Raw genomic sequence first — 27,820 nt, forward strand, 5'->3', positions numbered from 1 at the left:
GTCAGGACTAGAACTCAAGCAGGTCAGGAAGCAGGAGCTGATGCAGAGGCCATGGAGGGATGTTACTGGCTTGCTTCCTCTGCCTTGCTCAGCTTGCTTTCCTATAGAACCCAAGACTACCAGCCCAGGAATAGCACCACACACAATGGGCCCTCCCCACTTGATCACTAATTGAGAAAATGTCTTACAGCTGGATCTCTGGAGGCATTTCCTCAAGGCTTTTTTTCTGAGATAACTCTAGCTTGTATCAAGTTGACACACAAAACCAGACAGTACAATTGATCCCTTGACACACAAACACACCACTATTAGGCCTCAACCCTTACTTTCTTATTTATCCTCAAGATCTAAATAACTTTAAAAGTCCCACAGTCTGTACAAATTCTTACATATTAAAATTTCAATCCCTTTAAAATATCCAATCTCTTTTAAAATTCAGTCTTTTTACAACTCAACATCTCTTAACTGTGGGCTCCACTAAAATACCTTCGTCTTTCAAGAGGGAGAATTTCAGGGCACAGTCATAATCAAAAGCAAAATCAAACTCTAACTGTCCAATGTCTGGGGTCCACTCACAATCTTCTGGGCTCCTCCAAGGGCCTGGGTCACTTCTCCAGCTTTGCCCCTTGTAGCACATGCCTTGTCTTTAGGCTCCACCTGCCTGTACTCCACTGCTGCTGCTGTTCTTGGTGGTCATCTCATGGTAACTGGCATCTCTAAAACACTGCTGTCTTGTGCGGCAACTAGGCTTCACCTATAGCCTCTTATAGGCTCTCTTCATAGTGCGAAGCCTCGACTCCTTTGCATGACCCCTTCAGTCTTCAGCCATCAACTGCAACCTTCACCAATGGCCTTCCATGGCTTCTCACAGGGCTGAGCCTCAGCTGCTCTTCATGACCCCTTCATGCCTTCAAAACCAGTACCACCTGGGTGACTCTTACACATTACTAAGTACAGCTGCCAACACGAGGTACAACCAGGGCTGCCTCTAGAACACAGCTTCTCTATGCTCTCAGGAAACACTTCCCAGAAGATTTCACCCTAGTGATACTGGTCTCTTCTTATATGTTTGGTTGTGAGCCTAGCCTTTAACGGCTGAGCCATCTCTCCAGCCCATACTGGTCTCTTCTTAATCACTGCTAACTTCCCAGCTCCAGCTAACCAGCATCAATCGTCCCAGTAATGCAAAGGTTTCACTTTAGTAGTTCTGGTATCTTGTTAACCACAGCTGATTCTTCAGCCCCAGCTAACCAAAACCACAGAATCTTCACAATCAAAACAGCAATGGCCCTGATAAGAGTCTTTATTCTTCCCTCTGAAATTTCACAAGCCAGGCCTCCATTTTCTGCACTGTCCTTAACATTATCTTCCAAGCTCCTACAGAACACCCCACAGAGCTCTTAACACCAATGGCTCTTCCAGCCCGAAGTTCCAAAGTCCTTCCACAGTCCTCCCCAAAACATGGTCAGGTTGTCACAGGAAAACCCCACTATGCTGATACCAATTTAGTTTGGGTTTTACTGCTGTGAACAGACACCATGACCAAGGCAACTCATACCTGGTTAGACAGCCAAAGAAAATGGGAACTCAGGGGAGCCCCAGCTGGGGAAGAAAGGTAATCCAAGGAGCCCCAGAACCTCAGACAGGCTGGCACCATAGATTCTGCTCCCCTCTCACCATCTACACGCAGCTAGCACTTATGTTCCTAACCCAGAACTGAGCATGAACTGTGAAGTCCCAACCAGAGAATCAAGGAACACTCTTGTCATTGTCTTGCCTGCTTACGTTCACCAAGTATCACAGACAGACAATGGTGCTGTCTTGGCCTTTTTGAAAGTGGGGAGTTCTTCACAGGAAGAGTTGAGATCAGACAGCTATACTGTATGGCCAAAAGGGAGGCCTCCAGGGTTTCTCCACTGATATCTTTCCCTTAAGTCTCTCAGGGCCTCTGTCCTCTGAGTAGACAAGCACAAGTGAATGTGCTTAACTAAACAAAACTAAACAAAACAAAACCCAACCCCCCTCCCCCCAAAAAATCCAGCCAGGCATGGTGGTCCACACCTTTAATCCTAGCACTCAGGCGGCAGAGGCAGAGGAAATCTCAAAGCTAGCCTGGTCTACAGAGTGAGTTCCAGGACAGCTAGGGCTACACAGAGAAACCCTGTCTCAATAAAACAAAAACAAAAAACCCAAACAAACAAAAAATAAAATTAAAAAATCCAAGTGCAGCCCAGTGCTTGTCTATCTTTCTGCTGTCACAGTGCTCTGGCCAACGCAGACCCCTGACGATGCTGCAGTTGTCTTCACCACAGAGCCCAAAGCTTCAGGGACACAGGACACATGCCCTACCTGCCAGCACTTACCAGGAGATGATGAGGCCATCTTAAGCTGGCATGTACCAGTGACCACTCCATCAACCAAGCCACAGCATTCTTTGAGGTTAACCCCAAATTTCCCATGTACCATTTATTTTAGCATTGATCTTCCCCCCATCTAACTTCCTCGTCGTCTAGAGTCAGGAAGTACTATAGATCATAAGGCCTACTCAGTTGACAGTGCAGAAACTACTCCACAGAGGCAAGATGCAGAAACTAGTCAAAGATGCAGACAGGTTCTGTCAGTCAGGAGAAAGAGCAAGGTTGTCAGACCAGCAACAAAAGCAGGGCTGAGGGGTTTGAGAATCTTACTGTCTGACTTTGAATTCTGACCCTCAACGTGCTCCCTTCCAGCTCCTTCCCATTTGTAAACGTAGCTAAGTGCTGGAATGATGACCTGCCACAGCGAGAACTCACAGGACTCTACATGAAGAACCTAGCTCAAGACCTGACATACATCATACCCTCAAAATGCTGGGGACTTTTAGTTTCTACAAAAAACAATCTTCTGTGCTGTTAAGTGGCTTACCCTCACAATTCCACCCAGCCTGTAAAGCCAATGTGTACTGAGCTGAAGGGCTCTCTTTTTGAAGAAAGCTACACAAGTGTACTGTGTCTGACTATGCAGAGAGGATAGTTCCTATTTGTGGGCCCTCAAGGGATGCCATCTGCTAGAATCATAGATGTACTTTCCTGTGTAGGAAAAGGAATTTTAAAGATCTTTCAGCTATCAGGGTTTTTTTGTTTGTTTGTTTGTTTGTTTGTTTTGTTTTGTTTTTAACAATAAAGCCCCAAAAGAGAGAGCCCTGTGATGATATCTTTGAACATCGCCTGGCACATGGCATGCTGTTAAGCAAATAAATGAGCAGGTATGGGCGACGGTAACACTAAGCACATTCCCATGAGGTCATCAAGTGTACAGAGCAGTCTATTCAGTTTCTATGTGGTGATGACTCACTCCTCCCAGGAAGCTGACCTGGACAGTGCAGTTCAACAGCAGTGTGTACTCCTGAGGAGCTGGGTGCCGCAGAGTGCTATAGCATTAGACAGCAGAGCCCTAGAAAGCCACAGTTTATTTTCTTCTGAGCTAGTGTCTCAGGCAGTCCAGGTTGGCTTCAAACTCTCTTCAGGAGTTCTAGAATGACTGCCACATTCAATTTTATACATGTAAATTGGTGATCAAACCCAGGCCTTATACATGCTAGGCAACTACACTCAGCCCATGTCTTCTGTTTTATTTTACCATGAAAACAAAAGAAGTACGACAGTTACAGTAGAGGAAAAGCCCCTCACGACACATCAGCAAGAGCTGGACAACTGGGCACACACCTTTAGTCCTAGCACTCAGAAGGCAGATCAAGGTCAGTCTGGGCTACAGAGTGAGATCTAGAACAGCCAGGGCTCCACAGAGAAATCCTGTCAAAAAAAAAAAACAAAACAAAAGCCAAAACAAAAATAAAAAAAAAAGGAGGTGGGGGTTGGGGGGGGTGGGGAAGGGAGAGACAGAGACAGAGACAGAGAGGAAAGAAACACCAGCAAGGCCTGGCCTCAAATAAAGTTAGTGTTTCTTTGCTGCTTTGAAAGCCACCCTGAAGAAAGTCACTGACAATGAGAGGTATGTTTCATGGGGGTGTTCAGAGGAACCCCAAGCTTTTGGGCCAAGCCCTGTATGAAGCCCGATCTGTAAATACCTGTGCCGTGGGCTGTCCGCCCAAAGAGATGGAGCTTGACGGGCCAGCAGACATGGTGGAGGTGGGTGGGAACCGGGCTCTTACGTGCATCCCGCTTTGGGCCAAGGCTTCAGTGATCATCTTTGGGGACAGAGGGACAACAGACAAGGTAATTGCAACAACAACTGCAGTGCATGGCAGCTGAGGGTGTCTGCAACCTCACGGAGTGATCCAGAGGGGAGGCCCCGTCAATGGCCTAGGTGTGCAGGGGAGGGGGTGCTTGACGATGTGTTCCAGCATTCTATGCCTCCAGACTCAGGGAAGCACCTCAAGTCTAGAGACACCAAGAAAGTAAGCCAGACCTTTCTATTCTATTAGCTAGCATCCTGTGGTAGTTGTCTTGGACATACCTCTGACCTGTGGACACAAGAGACCCTATGGCCTGTCACATAGGGTCTGACTGTGGTGGCAAACTGCTCAGGTGGCAGTTTGAGGAGACCAAGTTCTTGGGACAAACTTGAAAAGAGGACAAGTCAGCCAGGTTTACAAAGAACAAAGTCAAGTGCCAATGAAGCAGCAGCTTGCTAATAAGCACTGCATTCTCTTAAGAGTGCACCCAAGAGGGAGCCCAAGGCACACTGACCTATCTGGCCTTGTGGGGTGGTGCTTCTGGAAGTGTGCAGGAATGTGGATGGGTGACAGAGAGGCTGGGGTTTTCCTAAGGAGCTTCCTTGCTAATGAGGAAGGGCTCTCCACAGGGACAGAGCCGAACAGAGACCTTTCCCTTGGTTAACTTGTTTCTTAATTCATACAGGCAGCCAAGGGCAGGCTGTTATTGTCATGGCTTTGAAGATGGCGACCCTCTATGTTCTGAGGTGGCGGATGGAGCCCAATCTGACTCCTGGAAAGCAAGGGTTACATGGACTTAGAATGTTACAAAGAAGAACAAAATGACATGGCCTGGTATAGAACTTATGCACCAAAACAAAACAAAACAAAAACCTAGTAACAAATTACTAGTTACTTCAGCTCTGAAGTTAAGAGATAAGTGGGGGTAACATGGCAAGACCCCAGTTAAAAAACAAAACCATTGAGACCTGGGAGGTCTCAGTGAGTCTAACTCATAAGTTAGTCTATCAGCCTGGGACCTTACTGCAGATTCAATCTGTGCAGCAAAGTGTGCTAGAGAGAAGGCTCCCCGAGGGAGAGGCCTATGAAGACTATGGCATCACACAGAGGCTCACGATCAAACACAGCAGGTGCATGCATCAGGCACCACACAAGACTCCAATGAGAATATCCTAAGAGCCAAGAAAGGGGCAACTCTCACCACTTCTGCAGCCAGCCAAACAAACTCCTTGGTTCTGATGGTGGTTGTCAAACTGGAGGTGCTGTCTCAAACAGCCTATCCCCCAACAGGTGACTGGCAGACAGACATAAAGAGGGCTAATGTTTGAGGGCTCTCTGTTTACTCTGGGGGAGGGAGATAAAAGATAATGTATTTCAGGGTTCTTGATAGAACTGGGGGTCACTTAGGGAGGTCCATCACAACCAGTGCCTACCGTGCCAACTTGTCTCCAGGAACAAGAAAAGCCGTAAGGAAGGAATCATTCCCTCTAACTAGTTTTTAAACTTATTGTATTTTTTAATTTTTTAACGATTCCTTTTTATTTTATGTTTATGACTTTTGCCTACATGTATGTATGTATATGTACCATATACATGTCTGGTAGCTGCAGAGGTCAGAGGAGGATGTTGGATCCCATAAAAGTGGACTTACGGATGGTTGTGAGCCATCATGTGATTGCTGGGAACTAAACCCATACTCTTTGGAGGAGGCAACAAGTGCTCTTAACTTCTAAGTTGTCTCTACAGCTCTATTTATTTTAAAGACTCATTTTTACTTCCTGTGCATGAGTGTTTCCCTGCATGTTTGTTTGTGCACCATGAACACGCAGTGTCCCTGGAGGATGGAAGAGAGAGTTACACATGGCTGTAAGCCACAACACAGGTCCTTAAAAGTAGCCAGTGCTTTGTCTCCTTTCTTGTTTTTGTTTTTCCTCTGTGTAACAGTCCTGGCTGTCCTGGAACTCACTCTATAGACCATGATGGCCTTGAACTCACAGAGATCTGACTGACTCTGCCTCCAGAGTACTGGGATTAAAGTCATGCACCACCATCTCCTGGTGCAGCCAGTGCTTTTAAAACACTGCAGTCTCTCCAGGCCCTGACTAGTTTTCTTTATGAAGAACTCCTGACAAAGAAAGCTCTTCCCTCCTGCCCCCCTAGGCAGAAACCTCAGAGAAAACCACTGAAAATCTTTACAGGATCAAATGAGCAGTTACCAAGTGTAACTTACTGTCAAGGAGACTCTTCTATACCTCTCCATACACTTTGACCTGCAGAGGAATTCTAATGCCAGTTCCCAACTGTGGCAACCATCTGGGAGGGCTCACAGGGACACAGGCCCTCTGAGTCAAGGTTTGGTCCAAGAGCACTTCTAAGTCAGCTATATTGAGTGTGCATACATGACAAATGTCTGACTTGGTTGACAATTCTTTGTCACCTATGAGTTTGCCTAGTTTTATATTACTAGAACAGAAAGTTAAAGACCACTGTGTAGGAAAATAGAGACATACTTCTGGGTTTTTTCGGACCCCAGAAAATTCCAATGAAGGTGATTTCATCTCTCAGAAACATGAGTATAATGAGATAAGAGAGCCACAGAAAACCCACATCTTGGGGCTGGCCGATCCTTCCAGAACACTTAGTCCAGGTGAAAAGTCCTGCCATGGTTACCACACAAATCACCACACCTAGCACTCTAGCATGGGTAGAGGCTCTACCAGAATACCTTTACTGAAGGTACACTCCAGGAATGAGGCTGAAGGACTGCCCACTTAGTGCGTCCATGCCAGCAACTCGCATGGAAGCCGCCTGGTGGCCTACTCTGTGGTGTGTGGTATTTCATATGCACAAAGCTGCAGCATGTGGTTTCTGCAAACTGACAGAATAGGTGGGCACAAGGTAGGAAATGCTAATCTAGGTCTTTGAGCTACTGATTAGATAACTCACTGCCACCGAGCAAGGGCCCTCAAAGCCAGCTGTGACTCACTCCTGACAAACTACAAAAAACCAGTCTTGAACGTATCCACACACTTAAAAGATTACTTCAAGATCCAAAAACAAGGCAATACTTGAGAGCAGCAGCAAGTATTGTAGTCACTCAAAATAAGGCTCCCCAGGAGTTTCTGCCTGCAGAGGGTACTTAGAAGCTTGGCTGTGGGCTCCAGCTCAACGGTAGAGCACTTGCTTATTTTATTACCACAGCCCAAGTTTAAACATCTTCAACACTGCAAACAACGTTCTCAAAGCTCGCACCACAGGTTAGCACTATTGGAAGGTGCTCAAAATGTTAGTAAGGGCTAAGGCCTCAACTTTGGGCCAGTGTGTGTGAAAGTAATAGTGTTGTTAACTTGATGGTCTCTAATCACCAAGACAAGCTTCCAGTCAGTATACCTGTGAGGGATTATCTTAACTAGCTTAACTGAGGTTAGTAACAGTACTCCATGGGCTGGAGTCCTGAACTACATAAACAGGAGAATGTAATCTGCACACAAGTGTCCACTACTCTCTGCTTTTGTTTTGTAACTAGGTCTCTCTATGTAGCCTTAGTAGGTCTGTAATTTGCTAATGTAGACCAGACTGGCCCTGAAATCACAGAAATCATCCTGCCTCTGCTTCCAGGAGTGCTGGGATTAAAGTCTGCACCAGCATGCCCAGTTGCTCCCTGCTTCTTGGCTGTAGACGAAATGTGTCCAGCTGCTTCAAGCTTCTGCAACCTCCACTCCTCGACATTATGCATTGAACCTTGACTATAAGTCAGAAAATTCCTTGTCACATTTTTTTTTTTTTTTTTGTCAGAGGATTTTATTACAGCAACAGGAAAATTAGCTACTACAGGATTTGGGTCCCTCCGTCTCTTTTATGTCCCAGTTGCCTGGAGTGGCAGCTGTGATCTACAATATGCTACCTGTCATTATGAGCTGCCCCACTTATGGACCCAAACTATGGACCAAGCAATGGGGTCAAGCAGCTGTAGGCTGAAACCTTCACACCTGTGAGCCAAAATAAACCTTTCCTCTATGCACCCATTACCTCGAGACTTTTCTTATTTTAACAGAAAGCCACTAACACACAATTAATGTGGAAAACATCATATATAAAACTGCACAGGGTCTAGGAATACAGACGATAGAGTGCTTGCCTAGAATTCAGGAGGCCAGAGGTTTGTTCCATTAGTACTGCATACACTGAGTGTGGTGGTGCATGGTTCTAATCCAAACACTCAGGAGGCGGAGGAAGGAGGATGAGAAGTTCAAGGTCAGCCTCAAGTATACATAAGTTAAAAGCCAGCTAGGTCTACAGGAGACCAAGTCCAAATAAATCAATGTGCACAGACAATACAACTTCAGTGACATGAGAAAACCAAAAATGATACCACACCGCTTCCTGCTCTGGGTGTTTCTCTTACATCTCTCTATTTTCTGCAGTTATCAAAGCTTTGTTAAGGTTCACAGATCAGACAACTACAGCCCTTTTCCTGACCACTGAGGAAACCTGGATTTCAAAGAAGCCTTGATTCCAGGGCCCTTCCCTTCAGAAGGGCTTGTCATGGCCAAGCCACCCAGTCACACTCCTTTGCCCAATACTGCCAGAACAATGCAATAAGACCAGCCAACCAGCCCACAAAACCGTAGGTAAGACAGAAGGAGGTGGGAGAAGGGTAAAGGGGACAGCAGGATACAAGTGACCTATCCGGTAGGGGGAATGGGAAAGGAGGGGCTCTTTAACAAGGAGGAGGGAGGTAAGTAAAATAACAATAAGGATGTCTAAAAAGTCACAAAGAATCATATTAACTATTTACTGAAAAAAGATACAAAATAAAAAACCTACAGTTAATCTCAGGAATGAATCTATATCTGTATATCTATATCTATATCTATATATCTCAACACATACAGTTTTAATGAACTTTTCTCATCTGAGCTTGTAGTGCTCTAAGACCCAAAGACCACATAAGAAAACACCAACAGCAGACATAAGAAGCCCTCTTTTGAGTTGTTGGCCAGGGCTGCCTAAGAGATTCCCAAACATACAGCCTATTGATGTTACCCCTGATTACCCACCCCAACCAGAGGTGGAAAATAAGCCTCTACTGCTGAAGACACCATGCTATTCAGAAACAGCCCACAGATCCCCAAACTGGAACTGACCTGAATGCCCCCACTGTCTCAGGACTAGTTTTCATGATATCAGAAGGCACTGTGTAACGCCTTCCAAAGGAGAGAGACAACCAACAGCCCTACCTGGTTATGTCTGTGAACCGTATCAAGGACCGGCAGCTAGATAACCCTCAGAGTGCAGCACCGGCATACATACCCTGACAGCAACCAACGGTTTTCTAGTTGGGCTTAAGACCCACTTAACAAGAGGGAACCTCGCCACCACTCAGAGTAAGTGAAGTGTAGTCCTTCCCCTTATCAAAAAATTTCTCTTTGCAACAGATCAAGATTGTTACAGAAAACTACAACCAATCAATACGAAGAGTTGTGAAACCAGCCCAAATGGATACATCTACAAAATTCTCCTGCACCTACGGTTAAGTGAGCACTGCAGAAGGGGGGTGGGGGGGTGGTGGCACAAAGACTGTAAGAGCCAGCCAGAGGTCAGGGAGTTTGCTGTGAGGCTGTGTCTCCTAGGAACAGCATAAGCCATGCCTATAAAGACTCACCAACATGACTGCCCAAATGTAAACTGACTGAGGTGACACCAATGAACATGTCAAAGTGGAGGAAAAGCCTATGAGACCTCAACCCTACATATAGGCAACTGGAAAAAGCTGGGAGCAGGAAAGGTAAGTCTTCCCCAGGGAAGAACATACCAACTGTTCAGCGCTAAATTATCAGCCCCTAAAACAAACAAACAAACAAACAAACAAACATACAAACATACAAACATACATATAAACAAGCAACACTATAAAGACAGGAGATACTTAGAAATACATGAATTTACATACACACACAGACAGAGTAACAATTAGTGAAAAAAGGTCAATATGAAGGAAGGTGGGAAGAAAGGCAAGGGAGTAATGTAATTATATTAATCTCAAAAAGAAAGAGGAGAAAGATAGTCAGCTGTGGCAGGCCTGATTCCTAAGGCATGAAGTCTGAGCTGAGGAGCACACATGAACCAGGCCTGGTAGTTCATGCCCTTAATCCTGACACCTGGGAGGCAGAGGCAGGTGGATGTCTGAATTTGATGCCAGTGTGGTCTATACACAGAGTTCCAGGATAGCCAGGGCTACACAAAAACCCTGTCTCAAAAAATAGGAGAGAGAGAGGAGGGAAAGAGAGGAGGGAGGGAGGGAGGGAGAGAGAGGAAGGGAGGGAGAGGGAGAGAGGGAGGGAGGGAGGGAGGGAGAGAGAGAGAGAGAGAGAGAGAGAGAGAGAGAGAGCGCGAACGAGAACACACACACGGCCTAAAAAAGGCACTGGAGGCAAGGGGGTGGCACTTCTGAAAACACTGATCTGAAAACACTGATGGCACAGTACTCAAAAACCAATTCCATGAGGAAATCAACCAAAATGTCAACCACTCCCAGGTAAGACAATGTCTCATTGTTCCATCTGATGAGGAAGGACCTGTGCCTGCCTTACTGCAGCTGCCAGTGATCTTCACTGGGGTAGAAGGGACACTGACAACCAAGCTGCATGCTGCAGGTGACTGTGCTGACAGCTGGCCACACTCCCACAGGAGCAGAGAAGGGCAAGGGACAACAGGGAGCTCTGTATTCACCACAGCGGCTCAGCTCACTATGGAGTACTAAGGACATGTTGCCACACCCTGCCTCTGGTGACTGACAAAAGCTAGCAACAGGACACACATTTCCTCCAGCAAGAAGCCAGCAAACAATCTGAACAGCCCAAACCAGTGGCATCTGTTGTCCTTCCATGGCTACTTGCTGTGCAATGCAAGATGGATGAAGGGGGACAATCTCCCTTCCTGACTGGGCTGAGCCAGTGATGCAAAGGTTTATCTCTTCAGAGTCCCAGGTCAGTGGAGAGAGGGTCATAAAGCAACAAGAAAAATGGCTTCCATCATCAGGGCAGTCACTGTGTCACTACTGCGCTGATTCTAAGCCACAGTTCCTCTACACAACACAGTACAGAAGGAGCCACCAGAAGCCTGATGGGGAAATGAACTGTAATCCCACTAAGTGTTCAGGTTCCCCAAGCCACACACAGGAAATCATGGTACAATTTCACACGAGGTCACGTCTCAGAATATAGGTAGTTCAGGAACCCTGGACCCAAGACAGCTGGTGCAGTGACCAAAGAGGCCGGTTAAACATCTCTCCTCATCCCAGATCTGACGCTGTTGGGGGAATCTCCTCCACGGAGTAAAATGATGTCTGACACATCCTAAAGCACCTAACCCATGCTGCCATGCAGCTGGACACTGAACTCACCTGGCTCATGAACCAACCAGTGCAGGCCTTCTGAGGGTACACAGGGTACTCACTCATAGCATTTTTTCTGGATAGGATCCAGCAAGAGCCTTGCCATAGCTCCTAGCTAAGCCCCAAATCAGGACTCTCAGTGTGCCCACTTGATGGGAAGAATTGTGGCACCACAAAGATGAAGCATATCTTTGACACAAATCACAAGGATCCTAGCTGTCCAATTCCTCAGACACAAGAAAAGCTAGCCCAGGCGGCCTGCATGCTGGCATCCCACTGAAGTCTGATATTCAGAGAGTGGCTAGGAACTGTCAGTGATAGGGACATTGTATGTAAATGCTTTCCTTGCACAGCACCCAAGGCCCTGAAGGTATGGCTCTCTTCCTGCTCCTGCTGTAGCACATTCCAGAGCATAAAAAGACAGCTACTACTGTTCCTGCCCTACAGTTCAGCCTCCTGTGCTCAGAGGCCCCAGGGGAAGCTGATGTAGGAGGGAACTCTGGAGCTTTTCTCTCTAAAGCATCTCCTCCAAGTGCTATACAGCAGGAAAAGATGAGGAAAACAGAAACAGCACACACTAGACAACGAATAGGTTCTAGCAATAACCAGAGACAACCACCCTGAGGGCCTCAGGGTAGCCGTGTGTGTGTGTGTGTGTGTGTGTGTGTGTGTGTGTGTGTGTGTGCGCGTGTGCGCGTGTGTGTGTGTACACGTGTCCAAGCGATAGAGGATTCCTATACTTACCGACTTAACCTCTAATCCAACCGGAACTCTCATCACAGCGCTTTATGCATGGGCCAACACGCACCTACTAATGACTAAGGAACCCCTGGGCTCCCAAGGCCCTCACCTGAACGCCGGGAGCTACCATCTGGGCAGACTGTGCTGTCTGCACGGCTGCCTGCGGCTGCACCTGGGGCTGCACCTGCTGCACCTGGGGCTGCACCTGCGGCTGCTGGACCACCATCGGAGCACGAACCTTGAAGGAGGAAGGAAAAAGCAACTTGGAACCACCTGCAGGAGAACAGAGCACTCACTATTTGAGTGGGAGCTTTATGGAACTTACATAGCTATTGAGATGATTGAGTGGGTAAAGGTGCCTGCCACCAAGCCCGAGGCCCTGAGTTTGAGCCCTAAGACCCATGTGGCAGGAGAGAACTGACTCTTGAAAAGTTGTCCTCTGAACTCTACACTCGAATTGTGGCATACACAAAACCCTCCTCCCCCAAACCAAAAAAAAAAAAAAAAAAAAAAAAATTTTTTAAACAAGAAGCTTCCTCTTGGGATGGGGGAATGAGACTATAATGACACCATGAGCTGTCCCTGGTCACAAAGGGTCATAAGAAATACCCCACACCAGCCTTATCTGTGGGTTGGCAAAGCCAAGCCCCATCTCCTTCAGCTCTATCGAGAAACAAGACAGCCCTCCCATGCACACCAACTGCAACCACAAGCTAGGCAACAACTTCCAAAGCTGAGCACGCAGCCTGCCTGCTCAGTCTGTAAGTATTCCTGAGAGCCCAGACTCACTAGCAGGCGGCTTAGCTAGAAAGACGACCTTGGGTGATGGAGGACAGAGGAAACACTCATCACTATGGGACTACCATGTGGAAGACACCACTACAGAGACAGGGCAGGCCTTGACCAGATCCACATTGGGAGCTTTTCCTTATATATCTCCAAGCTGTCAGGCCCAATCCTAATAGGCACTCTGCCAAGGAGTACACAAAGTTTCTGGTCCCAGTAGGCTGGTTCTGGGTAACAGTGTCTGTACCTGCAACTCACAACCCTCCCAGCAACCTTTCTTCATCCTGACTTTCAGCTCAGGTGAGGTCCCTGTCCCCACATGCAACTCACGACCCTCCCAGCGACCTTTCTTCACCCTGACTTTCAGCTCAGGTGAGGTCCCTGTCCCCATGTCTTTTAATGTATCACAGGTAGAAAAGGCCACAAAAAAAAAAACAAACAAACAAACAAAAAAAACCAAAAACCCATAGGAGCAAAGAAGATGCTCAAATTGTTTCTTTTCGTTGTATCTAGGTTTTGTGGCACTATTCCATTCTTTGTAAATATTTTGACACTTTAATCAAGATGCACAATGAGGCAGGAAATAATTAAGTTATATATATACCATCTGTTTCAGAAATATGGTAATGGTGAGGCTAAAAGGGCTGGGACTGGAGATCGCAGTAGACTACATGTTTAGTTTGCATGAAGCTTCCAGGGTCATTCCTTGGTACCAACAGAAAAAGAAACGCACAGAATAGCTGGTGGACGCAGGATATCCTTCTACATGGTGAGATTACCTCTTAATCTAATTGTGTGTAGCAGACATGCAGCAGATGCTGCTGCAATCAGTGTAAGTTTAGAAGATGTGACATCCCTACTGTGTGGAAACAGCTCTAGGATGCATGCTCCCTCACCTACCTGTGCTATGGAGCTACATAAGACCGGCATAGGAAAGGATGCCTGAAGCCAGTGCATAAAGGACACGCTACCTACATCCAAAGGGTCTAAGAAACTGCCAAGAGCACACAACACCGTAAGAGCTGCAACTGCCGCTCTGCAGGCTCTGGGTACTCACAAATTTCAGCTGCTGTTGGGCAGCATACAGCATCGGTCCAGGGAGGGCTTGTGCTTGCGACACCAAAGGCTGGCTCTGTGACTGTGGTGGGAGTTGTGGTGGTTGGTTCTGAGCAGCGGGGGACTGCTGAGCCTGAGGTGGTGGCTGGTGATGCTGCGGATGATGCATCTGTGACAGCTGCTGGGGTAGGGCCTGAGAAGGGGGAGGCTGTGGCTGCTGCATTGGTGGCTGCTGCATTGGTGGCTGCTGCATTGGTGGCTGGGCCTGCAAAGCCTGCTGCTGTTGCTGCTGTTGCTGTTGCTGTAGCTGCAATTGTGCCATCCTCTGCAGTTGCTGCTGTTGTATCTAAGGGTAAAATAATAACAGTTACCATATCCACCCCTGGGGTGCCAGCCTTGACCCCATGAAGCCTGGAGAAATGAAATGAGCACATCCTCTGTGGAGACTGACCAGATGGCCTCGCACACTGGGAAGAGAACATGGCAAATTCAGCACTCAGAGCCCTCTAGACCAACAAAAGCTGTTTTCTAGACACTAAGAACAAACCAACTTTGTTCTTGTACCCTGGCCACTAAAGGCTGGTTCACACCTAGTGACTCAAGTGAAACAGGTTCAAGGAGGGTCCAGAAAAAGGTAATGAGGAATAGTCACAGACCCACAGCAGATAGGCCTGAAGTTCAGGCAACTGCATATGCTTGTACCTCTCTAGAAAGGCTCTTTGTCTCCTGGAGTGGTCAGCAGTGGTCAGAGCCATGACCCTCATGAGGATGGGCTATAAGGAACACATGCAAGGCTGAAGACCAACAGTTAGCACGAGAAAAGGAGATTCCTAAGCTAGGGGAGGCCAAAAGATGGGGGAAGTTTCCTTGGGCTTTTTCCCCTCAATCAACACTTGCTAGAAAAATGGATGTGAACATGTCTACATTCTTCTTGCAAAACACAGGAGGATCAAACAACTTCTGACTAGTAGTACTTGTAGTGTGGCATACCACTGCCCTACTAACAATTTTAATTCTGACCAAAAGAAACAAAATAGGAGTTACAGGTGTACTCAAAAGAATGTGCCAAGAGCACAGCTCAAGCACCCCAAGTCTTGGAGTGTCTGCCTCCCTTCTTTATTCTGTTAGCTACATGTACTGTTTATAGACACTGCTACGCATAGAGGGTCTGTACTACAGAGTCAAGAACCCACCTGACAGCCCTTCCTGCTAAGCTAGGATCTACTTTTTCCACCTGTGGGGAAACCCAAGGAGGAGGGCTAGCTTAGCCTTGGACCTCACTTGACTGACACTTGTTCCCAGGCTCGAGGACTATAGGACTAAGGCCAAGTGTAGTGACAAGGGAACTTGGTACCTGTTGTTGCTGGCTTTGGTGATGTAACTTAATCAGGTGCTGCTGCTGCTGCTGTTGCTGGAGCTGCTGCTGCTGCTGCACTACTGCTTGGAACTGTTGCTGCATGGCATTCTGTTGTGCCTGGAACTGCTGTTGCTGTTGCTGCTGTTGCTGCTGTTGCTGTTGCTGCTGCTGCAGTGCTGCCTGCTGTTGCTGGAATTGCTGCTGCTGCTGCTGCTGCTGCTGTTGCTGCAAAGCCACTTGCTGGAGCTGCAGCTGAGCTGGAGAGGGCATCCAGACTTAGGCTGTGCCACCCTGCAGGTGTCCCAGAGCAACATGACAAGGGAGGCAGCGACAGCCAGTGCCTACTGACAAAACTATCTCTGATGGCTAAACACAGTACTAGAGGGAGACAGGTCAAGTAGGAAGTGGCATTTGTGTTGATTATGGAATTTGCCATCATGAATTACTCTCAAACAATCAAATAGGAAAGGGCCAAGTGATTCTTCTGGATAGACCAAAGGTATCCAGCCTCTGGAAAGCAGTAATCTACTGTTATCTAAGGGTCTGGCTTTCTGAGCACTGCACACAATGGCATCAGAGAGCATGTATGAATTCCTTTTGCTTGGATAGCATCTATGAAGTACACTCAGATTGTGGAAGGGTGTCAGCTTCATTGACATTATTTTTATTGCTAAACAACATTCTACTGTACTCCCATATTCGGGCTATTCATTCATCAGTTGATAAACATTTGGGTTACTTCCATGCTTGAGCTACTGTGATGACAATGTTCTAGAACAGATTAGGATGACAGCTGTAAACTTGAGAACATACAAAATGCCACTAATAAATGAGTGAACTATGTTAATAAGAACTGTATTTCAATAAAGCTAATAGGAAAAAAATAGCAGAAATCTTTTGTATGCTTAGCCCAACGGTAACACTGTATCAAATTACAAGATCACAACCAGATCTGGATGGGTTCAGTCACCATCATTGTAAGACACTCAATAGTTCCAACACAACTACTCCTTGACCTCCCCTCAGCATCTCACCTGAGGTCTCAGGATTATCAACTCCCAGAAGCTGGAAGGAGTATCAACTCCCAGAAGTTTCATTCTGACTTCCTCTCATACCCTGTGGCATGTATACTCTTCCCCCAAATAAATAATTTTTAAAAATGTACTATAAAATCGAGACTCCATCTGAGAGGCCTTCTTCCTAAGCTAGGATCTACCTTCCCACCTGTTGGGCAGCCCTAGGAGGAGGGCTAGCTTAGCCTTGCACTTAACACCTTGACTGACAGATAAAAAAATTAGACACACACACAGACATACTGAAACCCTGTCTCAAAAAAAACAAATTATATATACGTATGTATGTATGTATGTATGTATGTATATATGTATATAAAAAATTTTTTTGAGACAATGTTTCACTGTATAGCCCTACCTATCTGGAATCTGTAGACCAGGCTGGCCTCACACTCATGGAGATCCACCTGCCTATGCTTCTCAAGTACTGAGAATAAAGTCATGAATAAAGTCATGCAACCACAACTGCTCAGAAAAAAAAAAATTTAAAGAGGCTAGTATGAACTCTTGGTGATTGGCATTTACCCATCTCATGACTTTCTGGTAACCCAGGTGCAGTGGTAGTAGCATCAGTAGTTCCTTCCCTCTATCTGCCAAATGGTTTATCACAGTATGGATACCTCCTAGCATGACTATTTCATGGTGCAAGATCTGAGGAGACAGCAGATTCAGGCTATTATAAATAAAACTACGACAGTTTACACACGGAGTTTTCATATAAAAGTTCATTCTTCTGTAATGAATGCCCCTCAAAGTGTAGCAGTTGCGCCATGGGCTTCATTTTTATATGTATAAGTATGTGGTATCTGGATTTGTGTATGCCACATAGGCATAGGTGCCCACCGATGCCAGAATGGGCTACTAGATTCCCTGAATTTAGAGTCGTTAAGTGATTATGAGCCACCCAATGTGGTGGTTGCCTAGCAACTAAACTCAGGTCCTCTGGAAGAACAGGAAGCACATTAACTGCTGAGCCAGATCTCTAGTCCCTGTACGCCTAACTTTTAATGTTTTATTAATTTTTTTAATTTTATGTGTATGGATGTTTTCCTTGCATGTATGTCTGTAAACTTCATGTGTGCAGTGCCTACAGGCAGAAGAGGGCATTGGATCCCCTGGGCCCAGAGTTACAGATAGTTACGAACCACCATGTGGGTGCTGGGAACTCTACCCAAGTCCTCTACAAGAGCAAAACGTGCTCTTAACCACTGAGCCACCCATCCCTCCAGCTCCCACATGCTTCATTTGCAAAGAACTATTTTATTTCCATTGTCACCTGAAATACACGAATGACTGTTTCTCCATCACTAACACGGCTGTCACAATTTCTTTTAGCCACTGTTGGTAGGTTTGAGAACTCTTAAAATTTATCCTTTTGTGTTTCAGACTTCTAACTCTGATACTCAGAAAAGAAGTACACCACAATACTCTGAAATTACTGAGGCTTATTTCATGGTTATATACATAACCCCTTATTCTACCCTGTACTTTAATTATTCATTACATCATTCAAATCTTTTCTAATACATGGCTCAGTAGTTAAGAACATCTGTTGCTGGCATGAAGTACACAGTTCAGTTGTGGAAGCTCACAACTGTGGTGCACAAGTATACATGCAGGCACTCGAACACATAAGAAAACTTAAAACATGTTTTCTTGGGACTTAGGTAAGTAATACATTTTTACTCTCTATTTTCATACTTTTCTGGGTCTTACACTACAGCCATGTCTCTTAAAATGTAATAGAACTTACTAGTCAGCCTGGTGACATGAGTTTAAACCCAGAACCTGCATTTTGGAAAGAACTGTCTTCTATAAGTTGTCCTCTGACCTTTATGTGTGTGTCATTGCATGTCCCATCAAGTAAATATAAAAAGTTTAAAAAGTATATTAACAAGCTTTGCATTTTAATTATGTAATAAGTTGAAAATTATTCATAAAATGATAGAAATAATTTATAAATCTATTTTCATCTTTTATAGAAAAACTTGGGGATGGAGAGATGGCTGAGCAGTTAAGAGAGCTCAGCTGCTCTTCCCAAGGACTTTGGTTCAGTTCCCAGCACCGGTTGTGGCCAGCTCACAACTATCTGTAACTCCATTTCCAGGGAATCCAATGCCCTCTTCTGGTCTCTATGAACATATATACACATGAATGTGTGCATACATGCACACACACACACAAACACACACACACACACCAAATATTTAAAAAGAGAGCAAACTAAGTTCATTTAATTACTTCTATTTTCAGCTCAGCCTTACCCTTTTCTCTTCTGCCCTCCCTGTAAGTTGAGAATGCAGGACATGCACACTAGGTGGGCAAGCTTACCACTGAGCTCATCCCAAGCCTTTCTCCCTCATTTTGCTAAGCTTTGGCTTTACTGTTTTGTTTTAAAGATTTATTTTTAATTTTGTGTGCATGGGGTGGGGGTTATTTCTGAATGCAAATATCTGCATAAGCCAGAGGCATTGGACCATAAGCCAGAGGCACTGGACCCCTGCAACTGGAGCTGTAGGCAGCTGTGCGCTAGTCCACATGACCTGTGGACTGTAAGAACAGCACATGTCTTAACTGCTGAGCTGTCTTTCCAGCCTCTGCTTTTCTGAATTTCAAGGGTCTATCTGGATAATTGTACTGAACTTTATGTGATGCTCAATTGTTTGTTGATCTTTGTTTCTTACTCAGTTTTTTCCTATTGCTTTGAAATTTATAAATTATTTCTACTGTTTTATGAATAATTTTCAACTTATTACATAAAATTGGTAATATACTTTTAAAATTCTTTATATTTATTTAACGGGGGGTGTGTGGGACACACACACGCATACAATGGCACACATGTAAAGGTCAGAGGACAACTTACAGAAAACAGTTCTCTCCAAAATGTGGGTTCTGGGGATTAAACACAGGTCACTGGGCTTAGTAATAAGTTCTTCTTACGAACACTTTAACCTCCCCCCTCACACTGCGGGGGGGGGGGGGGGGGCCTGATCCCAGGGCCTGATGACTTTAGGGGTTTTCTAACACTGAGCTGAGCAGCAGTCTCTATTTCTGGCACAATCTCTGACCCAGGCTCTGACCTTTTAGTGACACTGGTTGAAGACCTAAACTTGTCTAAATACATAGAAGTGCTTGCAGCAGGCATAAGGAAGAGGCGTGGGTCAAGGGCAGAGGGAAAGTAGCTGTCAGAGAGTACTATGGGGTGTAGAAGTGGAGTAGACCCACCCAAGAGACTAGCCCTGGAAGCTGTCAATCGAACGTGGGCCAAAGTCAGATTGGAGAGAGGACATTCTCAGGACACCGTAGCCTCTCCACTGAATGTCTGAAAAATCATTTATTTAAAACAAATTCTTAGGAGTGGATTACAAGACAAATCACAGGAGCACTCCAACCCCAACATTCCAAAGCAATCTCCTACTGTAGAACAGCCAGGAATACAGCACAAACTTATAATCTCAGCAGCACTCAGGAGGCAGAGGCAGCAGCACTGAGCAAGTTTAAGGCCAACCTGATTTACATGGCAAGTTCCAGGTCACCTAAGACTATATATATAGTGAGACTTTGTCACAAACAAACAAACCCACAATGTAGCTGGCTGTAACCTAAGTTCCAGCCAGGACAACTGCATGTAGAAATCAGGGCAGATAATACAGAGAGGTATTAATGTAGTGAGAATTTTGGCTTCTTTAAAAAACACAGAAATATCATGGGAATATGCTTTCATTTTAATCTCAGGTGTGTGCTTCAGATTGTCCATAGCAGCTGACTCTGGTGTGCCTTGTGCTCTAGCAGAGGTATGATTTTGCCAGCTGCAGATAGTCTTTTCAAGTATATGATGTTTGGAATCCAGGGGACTTTTCAGGATACATAAATGCTAGAACTCCATAGGTGGCTGGCTGGCTGCTGGTTGGATGCTGTTGGTTGCTGTTTGTGAAGTCATTCGTACAACAAGAAGAAATTAGATATCCTGGTGATGAAAATTAAACTTGCCCCAAGGAACTCAATGCCCCTAATCAGCAGGAAGTAATCTTAAATTGCCCCCCTTCCTACCCCTGACTTTATTCTGGGATTTCTTTCTCCTCTCTCTCACCTCTATCCTTTCTTTCTTACCTATAGGGGGCTGAAAAAGAGGAATGGGAAAGGGTAGAAGAAAAAAGAACCAACAAAGAGGCCAAAAGTTCGATACACGTGAAGAGGGCAGAGCACCTCCTTCAGGAAAGAGGAGTCCAACAAAAGAATGAACGAGTATAATGCACAGTCTAGACTGACCTTGGGATAAAAGTAGCCGCAGATACCACAACCTCAAGGCACACCATGGGGCAGACAGTGCAAACACATCACTTATTTGTGTCCATGAACCTTAACAAATAGTTCCTATTTTACTGATAAAACACACCTTGCTAGTGGTGATGGCATGCCTTTAATCCAGCACTCAGGAGGCAGAGGCAGGCTCAAGACCAGCCTGGTCTACAGTTTCATGACAGCCAGTGCTACAGAGAAACCCTGTCTGTACAAACCATAACCAAAACAACCCCAAGCAAAGAAAAAACCCACAAGCTTCCAAATAAGTCAGTCTTTCCTCCACATCATTGCCTCAGCTAGTAGGTAGGTCAGCACTACTCTGAACTTAAGAGAAAGCTTGGAACATTTTCCCTGCATACCTGCTGTCCACGATTGAGCTATCTGGGCTCCTTGACACTTTTCCCATTAACACTGAGAACACAAGAATAACATGCAGTGTCACCTGCCAAGAAGTGTAGTACTCACTCTGTGGAGTTGCTGTAGACACCACAGCCATGCCATGAGGGGCCATTCCAGAGGTTCCAGGGGGTGGCTGCCCGGAGAGGGGCAGTGGTTGTCCCATAGCGCCAAGGCCACCCATCCCACCCAGGGACTGTCCTGGGCCCCGAGGAGGCATGCCAATCCCAGCTGCTCCTGGGGTGGGTCCACCAGTAAGGCTTTGCAGTGCATTCATGGGGTCTGTGGGAACACAAGGGCACAGTGTCTTGAGGAAAGGAATCCAAACTGGGTAATCTCACAGGTAAATGGCTCCCAGAACATAGAGGACCACCTCCCTCTTATGTGCTTGACTCATTCAAATTCCCAAACAAGTAGGAGCCAGAGGCCTGAAACTTCCCAAATTGTCTGGTGCTAAGACTTGGAACTGTTGGAACATGAGGCTTAGAACCAGAGAGCATGCTCCACATTTCAGTCTAGCCTGTGTAAGTGTCCTAATGTGGATCAAAACGGAGCCCTGTGCACAGCTGCACTGGAGCTGCTGAGCCCTCAAGCTCACCCAGCAACCAGATTCGTCTTCTCTGTCCAGATCTCCTATGGAGTAAGCCCACAACAGACTTCCAGAGACACCAAAGTATGAGACCCTTCTTCCCAGTAGGCAGGAACAGGTGGCTAGATTAGAGAAGCAGGGGGTAAAGGCAGATACTGCCTAGGGAGAGCAGAGCAGCAGGGGGTAAAGGCAGACACTCCCTAGGGAGAGCACAAGTAGGATCCACGCAGCATTTTTGCAACTGGTTCTCTGTAGAACAGCAATGAAGTAGAAATTTCTGGTTTCTTTAGAGCCTCAGTTGTGTCATTTGATGCTTTTTTTGGAAACTCTTTTGAGAGGATGTTTTGCTGAGGCAGACACTTGAGCGGATGTATGATGTTTATAAGAATAACCTAGTAGACAATGAACAGTGCTCCCGCATTGGTTCTCCTTGCAATGCTTTGCTGGTCTTTAGTGATCTTTGCTTGTGACTTCATAAGAACTTCTCGTGGCATTCCAGCTGTTTCTTGTCACTTCCATGGACTCCTGCCAATTTGGCTGAGCCTTGTGGTTTCTTTTAGATTGAGTCATTGCTACTGACTCATGTTCGGTGTTCGCTAACTGGGCTGGACTGCCACTACTGATTCACATTTGATGTTTTGGACTGGACTGTTGATATCCTGACAACAAAGACTAGTATTGCCCCCGAGAACTACTTCTAAACAGGTCCACATCCCCCTTGTCCTATAAACCATCTTTCTTACCTACCTTTGGTCAGTGGGCTAGAAGGAAGGCTAAGTGTTTAAGAACCCTTATTAAGGTAGGATTTGAAAATCTAAGCCCACGCACCACTCCAACACAGATCTGAGGCCAGGAACAGAATATCAGAGCAGGTAAAGGAGTATGAGAAGGCTCCACAGAGTGCTAAGAGGCAAAGCCACGCCTACTAAGCCTCACAACAGCAGTTGTAGTTCACTGAGCAATGCCACAACCAAGGACAAGGGGCCAGATGCCATCATCACAGTAGTCTAAACTCACAGCAATTACCTATAGACAGGTATTGCCTGGCTAGTCATCTGGCCATAGAACTGGGTCGTGCCCAATGAGCCTATGCTTCAATACTACAGAGGCCAGGCAGTCTCCAGGCTACATGCATTTCATTAGTCCCGGGCTGGGAGCTACTTAGGCTTAGGCACTTACAGCTCCAGGCCTAGGGTAGGCCACGCAGCCACACAGTCTACGATGCTAGTGTATACTTTTTTTTTTTTTTTTTTTTTTTTTTTTTGCCACACAAAGTAGAACTTCCGTTTTATTTTTCCCAAAGCATCTTTCCCTTTGCCCTTATGAAAGAAACCACCTCTTTACATGGGCTTTTGGTGGAGGTCGTGGTGCAGTACCAGCAGGTCTGAATTGTGGTGGTGGTGGTGGTGTGGGGGGGGTCCTTCCGGGCTTCACGAGATCGATTCCTGACGACCTTGCTATGAATGGCACAGCTCACACAGGAATGCAGCTTGACATAAGCTTGGGAAGAACAGAAGTGTCGAAGATGCTTGCTTCAGATATGTACCTGACAGCAGCAGCTTCTACAATGTTCCGAATGACAAACTTCTTAATGGCCTTATCCTTGGGCACGCACTGGGCGCAGTTCGTGCCAGTTCGTGCAGTGAATTGGCTGCACATGGCCACAGCCCTTTTTGGCACGACTGTTGTTTCTTCTTTTTTTTTAGTCATCTTGGAGCCAAAAACTTGAAAGAACATTTTTTTTTTTGGATGGTGCTCTGTAGATGGAGCTCAGTCCCCTGCACATGGTATGCACTCTCTTGCAGAACCTCACATCCTTTCTGACCGGCTGAAGATCAGCTGGCCAGAGATCAGCAAACCCCATGATGGCAACTCAGAAGGAAAAGCCCAGGGTTCAATGTAATGAACCCATTTCCCCTTATATGAAAAACCTTGAAATTAAAATAGAAAGATTTCTGAACTCATAAACAATTTTGTAACTTAAGAAAATCAAAATGTTGGACAATGGTGGTACACTCCTTTAATCCCAGCACTCAAGAGGCAGAGGCAAGTAGATCTTGAGTTCAAAGCCAAACTGGACTACAGGGCAAGTTCCAGGACAGCCAGGGCTACACAGAAAAACCAAAACAACAAAAAGAAAGTGAATACAGTTGGCTATGGTGGTACACGTCTTTTGTCCAAGCACCTGGGAGGCATGGGAAACAGATTTCTATTGATGTGAGGCCAGCCTGATCAACAGAGAGTTTCAGGACAGCCAGGGTTACATAGAGAGAACCTGTCTCAAAACACACACACACACACACACACCTCCCCCAAATGAGAGAAAATAGAGAAAGTGAATTCCCACAGCTGTTATCTGTGACAGATTACTATGGGTTGTCACACTATGCCACAGTGGTTCTCCTGGTAATGTAGCAAAGCCTTCTAAATGAAACAAGATGGAAAAGCACTGGGTTGACTTCAGTCTGCAAGAAACCAAAAGGTGGAGTAGAGGCTGGGACACAGCTCATCAGTGGCACCTCACCTAAGATCTTTTGAATGTTCCTGTCCAATAAGTGGCTGACCCGTGCACACGAGGCATGCACTATTTCATTTTTGCTACACCATTCTCAAGGCTGGAAATAACTGTATCTCAAAAGGAAAACTTACCACTGACAGAAGCTTGGGATTTCTTGTTATCTACAGAGAAACACAAACAAAAAACCCCAATGTAAACAGTTTTGCATGAACAAACATTTTCCCTGGGTAGGTCAGTTCTGCAGGCACCTGACCAGAGGTCATTTGTTAAAACTAAACTGACCTTACATAGAAACACATAGAAACAAGGTCAACAGAACTTAGAGTCTCAATCCCAAGGAGCCACTGGTGCCCTAATAACTAGAGAGGAGAGATCTACCCCAGCACTGTTGCATACAAAGGGAGTCTGGGAGCAGAGTGGGCAAAGAAACTTAGGGTCCATCTCAGTGAGCTGTGCCCAAGGCTAGTCCACCCTGAGCTTGAAGACTCTGAGCTGGTCCTGTCTTCCAGGACTCAGATCCTGAATCACAAACAGGAGTGACAGGAATCCATGCCGGGGCTGAAAGCATAGCTGAGAACTCAGGCATCTCCACTTTCAGCTCACTCTACCGTGGGTGACACTCTCTCATTTTCAAGGTGAGGGACCTACAAGTTGCTATCTCAAGTTGCTCAAGGCTGGGAACCTTACCTCCCAGAAGGAGTACCCAAACAACCGGTGGTCCCTCCAAGTGAGCCTGTAGGCTGTGTGTATCTCAGGCCACCATCCTAAAGAGCTGGGCATGGAAATCCAGGCCAGAAGATCCAGCTAACTGTTCTATAGACTCTTAAGTCTTTCTCTTCCCCTACATGTCCTAAGTTCTTGTGGAGTCTACCTTGCTGGCCATTGTGGTGAAAACTTAGTGTGGAACTGGGCTGGAGAGACAGTTCAATGGTGGTGCTGGCTAGTTTTATGTCAACTTGACACATAAGCTATAGTCATTTTGTTTTGTTTTGGGAGAAGGAACCTCAATCGAGAAATTGTTCCCATTAGACTGGCCTGTGGGCAAAGCAGTGATGCCTCTTTTTTTTCTTTTTCTTTCTTTCTTTCTTTCTTTCTTTCTTTCTTTCTTTCTTTCTTTCTTTCTTTAAGATTTATTTATTTATTTTAGGTGCATGACTACACTGCAGCTGTCTTCAGACACAGCAGAAGAGGGCACCAGACCCCATTATAGATGGGTGTGAGCCACCATGTGGTTGCTGGGAATTGAACTCAGGACCTCTGGAAGAGCAGTCAGTGCTCTTAACCTCTGAGCCATCTCTTAATTGATGATTAATGTGGAAGAGCCCAGCTCACTGTGCACGGTGCCACCCCTGAGCTGGTGGTCCTGGGTGCTTTAAGACAGCAGACAGCAGGCTGAGCTAGTCATGAGAGCTAGCCAGTAATCAGGACTCATCTACGGCTTCTGTTTTAGTTCCTGCCCTGATGTTCTCAGTAATGATGTTACCTAGAACTGGAAGACAGAATAATGCTCTCCTCCCGAGTTACTTTTGGACGTGTGTTATCAAAGCAGTAGACACTGACTATGACAGTGTTTAAGAACATGAATTGCTCTTTTTCTCTATTTTGAGACAGGATCTCACTGTGTATTTCTGGATAGCCTCAAACTCACAGAAACCCTCTGCCTCTGCCTCCTGGACTTCTGCCTCCTCCTCTCCTGGGACTTATGGCCTGAGCTACCAGACCTGGCTAAGAATGCACTCCACTAGCAGCAGACCAGAGTTTGGTTCCCAGCTCCCATATCTGGCACCTCACAATTGCCTCCAGCTCCAGCTCCAGGGCGCCTGACGCCTCTGGGCTCCATGGGCACCTACACTCCCATACCCCACACAGATACTCACACAGACACAGACACACACACACTATCACACAGAACTTAACAAATAATAAAACAATCTTTTTAAAAAAGGTTGTGTGGAGTAATTACCACTGAGCCTTGGAATTCAGTTTCCTCCCTTGCTCTCAGTGGCCTGACACTGAAGGTGTGACTGCAACTACCACCTACATTCTGTCCTAAACCATGCAGGAATTAGGATGGGTCCATCAAGGTAAGCCTGACTGATGCTTATACAACAGAGAGGAGCACTGTCAACTGGCCATCCTGAAGCACTTGGTATACCTCTGTCTAACATAAGTGTGTTAAGAATCTTGCCCCAGGAGGTTATGGCATCTCACATCTGAAAACCCAGGGACCTGCCTGCCAACTAACAGCACCACACTGAATCAGAGGAGTCAAGAGAGGGAATAGGGACTTAGGAACTGACTTTAAAAACTTCCAGTTTCGGGCTGGAGAGATGGCTCAGCGGTTAAGAGCACTCACTGAGGTCCTGAGTTCAATTTCCAGCAACCACATGGTGGCTCTCAATCATCTGTAATGGGGGAATGGATGCCCTCTTCTGGTGTGTCTGAAGACAGCTGCAGTGTACTCACATATATAAAATAAGTAAATCTTTGCCAGGCAGTGGTGGCACACGCCTTTAATCCCAGCACTTGGGAGGCAGAGGAAGGTGGATTTCTGAGTTCGAGGCCAGCCTGGTCTACAGAGTGAGTTCCAGGACAGCCAGGGCTACACAGAAACCCTGTCTCGAAAAACAAAAAACCAACACCACCACCACCACCAAAAAAAACCCCAAAAACAACAAAAAACCACTCCTCCAAAAAAAAAAAAAAAAAAAAAAAAAAACCCAAAAAACAAAAACAAACAAAAAACAAAAATAAAAACAAAAACAAAAAAACCTTCCAGTTTCATAGAAACACACAGTTCAGGCTTCCTAGGGATTGATAAAATCAACTTTTAGGGAAAAAAAAAAAACCCCTGTTACAAGGTAAACTGCTTACTTAAGAACCACCCAGAGGCAAATACTAAATCTTAACAAAGGAGATGGAATAGACCAGTGAGAACAGCAGCCCACATTAAATCACTTTGAGACTCACAGTTGAGGCCTAGGAAGGTGGGGAATCCTGAAGCAGCATGCAGCGTTCCAACTCAGGTGCTGAGGCCTACCTTGAGAGTTCCTATACACACCCACAAAGCAAGCTTGTCGAAGCCACCACAATCACCCCCAAATAGAACTCTTACTTACGAATATCTCGGAAATGGATAATGAGTCGGGCCACAAGGGAGAGATATTCATCCTAAAAGTCAAACAGAAGTACTTTATCCCAATGGAAAGGCAAAGATCGTGACTGTCCCTTGCCACCCTCGACAGCCCAGCCACCCAGCAGTTTCATCCTTCAAGCCTCGGCCTCTGAACCTGCCTGAGATGACCACAGCCACTCAAGCCCATCGGCTTCCTCTGGAATCCATCTCTTGTAGAGGAGCTGTCAGTGATTTCCCCCCTCAGAGGCACAAATTAGGAAGGGTGTAAAGGGCTTTCCATCCTAATGTACACA

General features: G+C 45.9%; 1 protein-coding gene and 1 pseudogene across 13 annotated transcripts in view; both read right to left on the reverse strand.

Annotated features, from left to right (window-relative positions):
- Positions 1–27,820, reverse strand: part of Med15 (mediator complex subunit 15) — a 70,615-nt gene that overhangs the window by 7,334 nt on the left and 35,461 nt on the right. For 6 of the 13 annotated variants that reach the window (XM_076942577.1, XM_034515064.2, XM_076942576.1 and 3 more), the window contains 7 exons: positions 27,511–27,562; positions 24,523–24,552; positions 21,354–21,566; positions 15,508–15,767; positions 14,155–14,499; positions 12,421–12,549; positions 4,067–4,186 (listed from right to left, as the gene is read on the reverse strand). In XM_076942577.1, coding sequence (XP_076798692.1) covers positions 4,067–4,186; positions 12,421–12,549; positions 14,155–14,499; positions 15,508–15,767; positions 21,354–21,566; positions 24,523–24,552; positions 27,511–27,562 — 1,149 coding nt within the window. Of the gene's footprint in view, positions 1–4,066; positions 4,187–12,420; positions 12,550–14,154; positions 14,500–15,507; positions 15,802–21,353; positions 21,567–24,522; positions 24,553–27,510; positions 27,563–27,820 lie in introns of those variants that run through there. The other 7 variants (XM_076942580.1, XM_034515062.2, XM_076942585.1 and 4 more) reach the window with 4 other exon arrangements.
- Positions 21,573–23,572, reverse strand: LOC117717737 (small ribosomal subunit protein eS26 pseudogene; annotated as a pseudogene).

Source organism: Arvicanthis niloticus, chromosome 12 (genome assembly GCF_011762505.2).
Source record: "Arvicanthis niloticus isolate mArvNil1 chromosome 12, mArvNil1.pat.X, whole genome shotgun sequence".
Taxonomy (NCBI): domain Eukaryota; kingdom Metazoa; phylum Chordata; class Mammalia; order Rodentia; family Muridae; genus Arvicanthis; species Arvicanthis niloticus.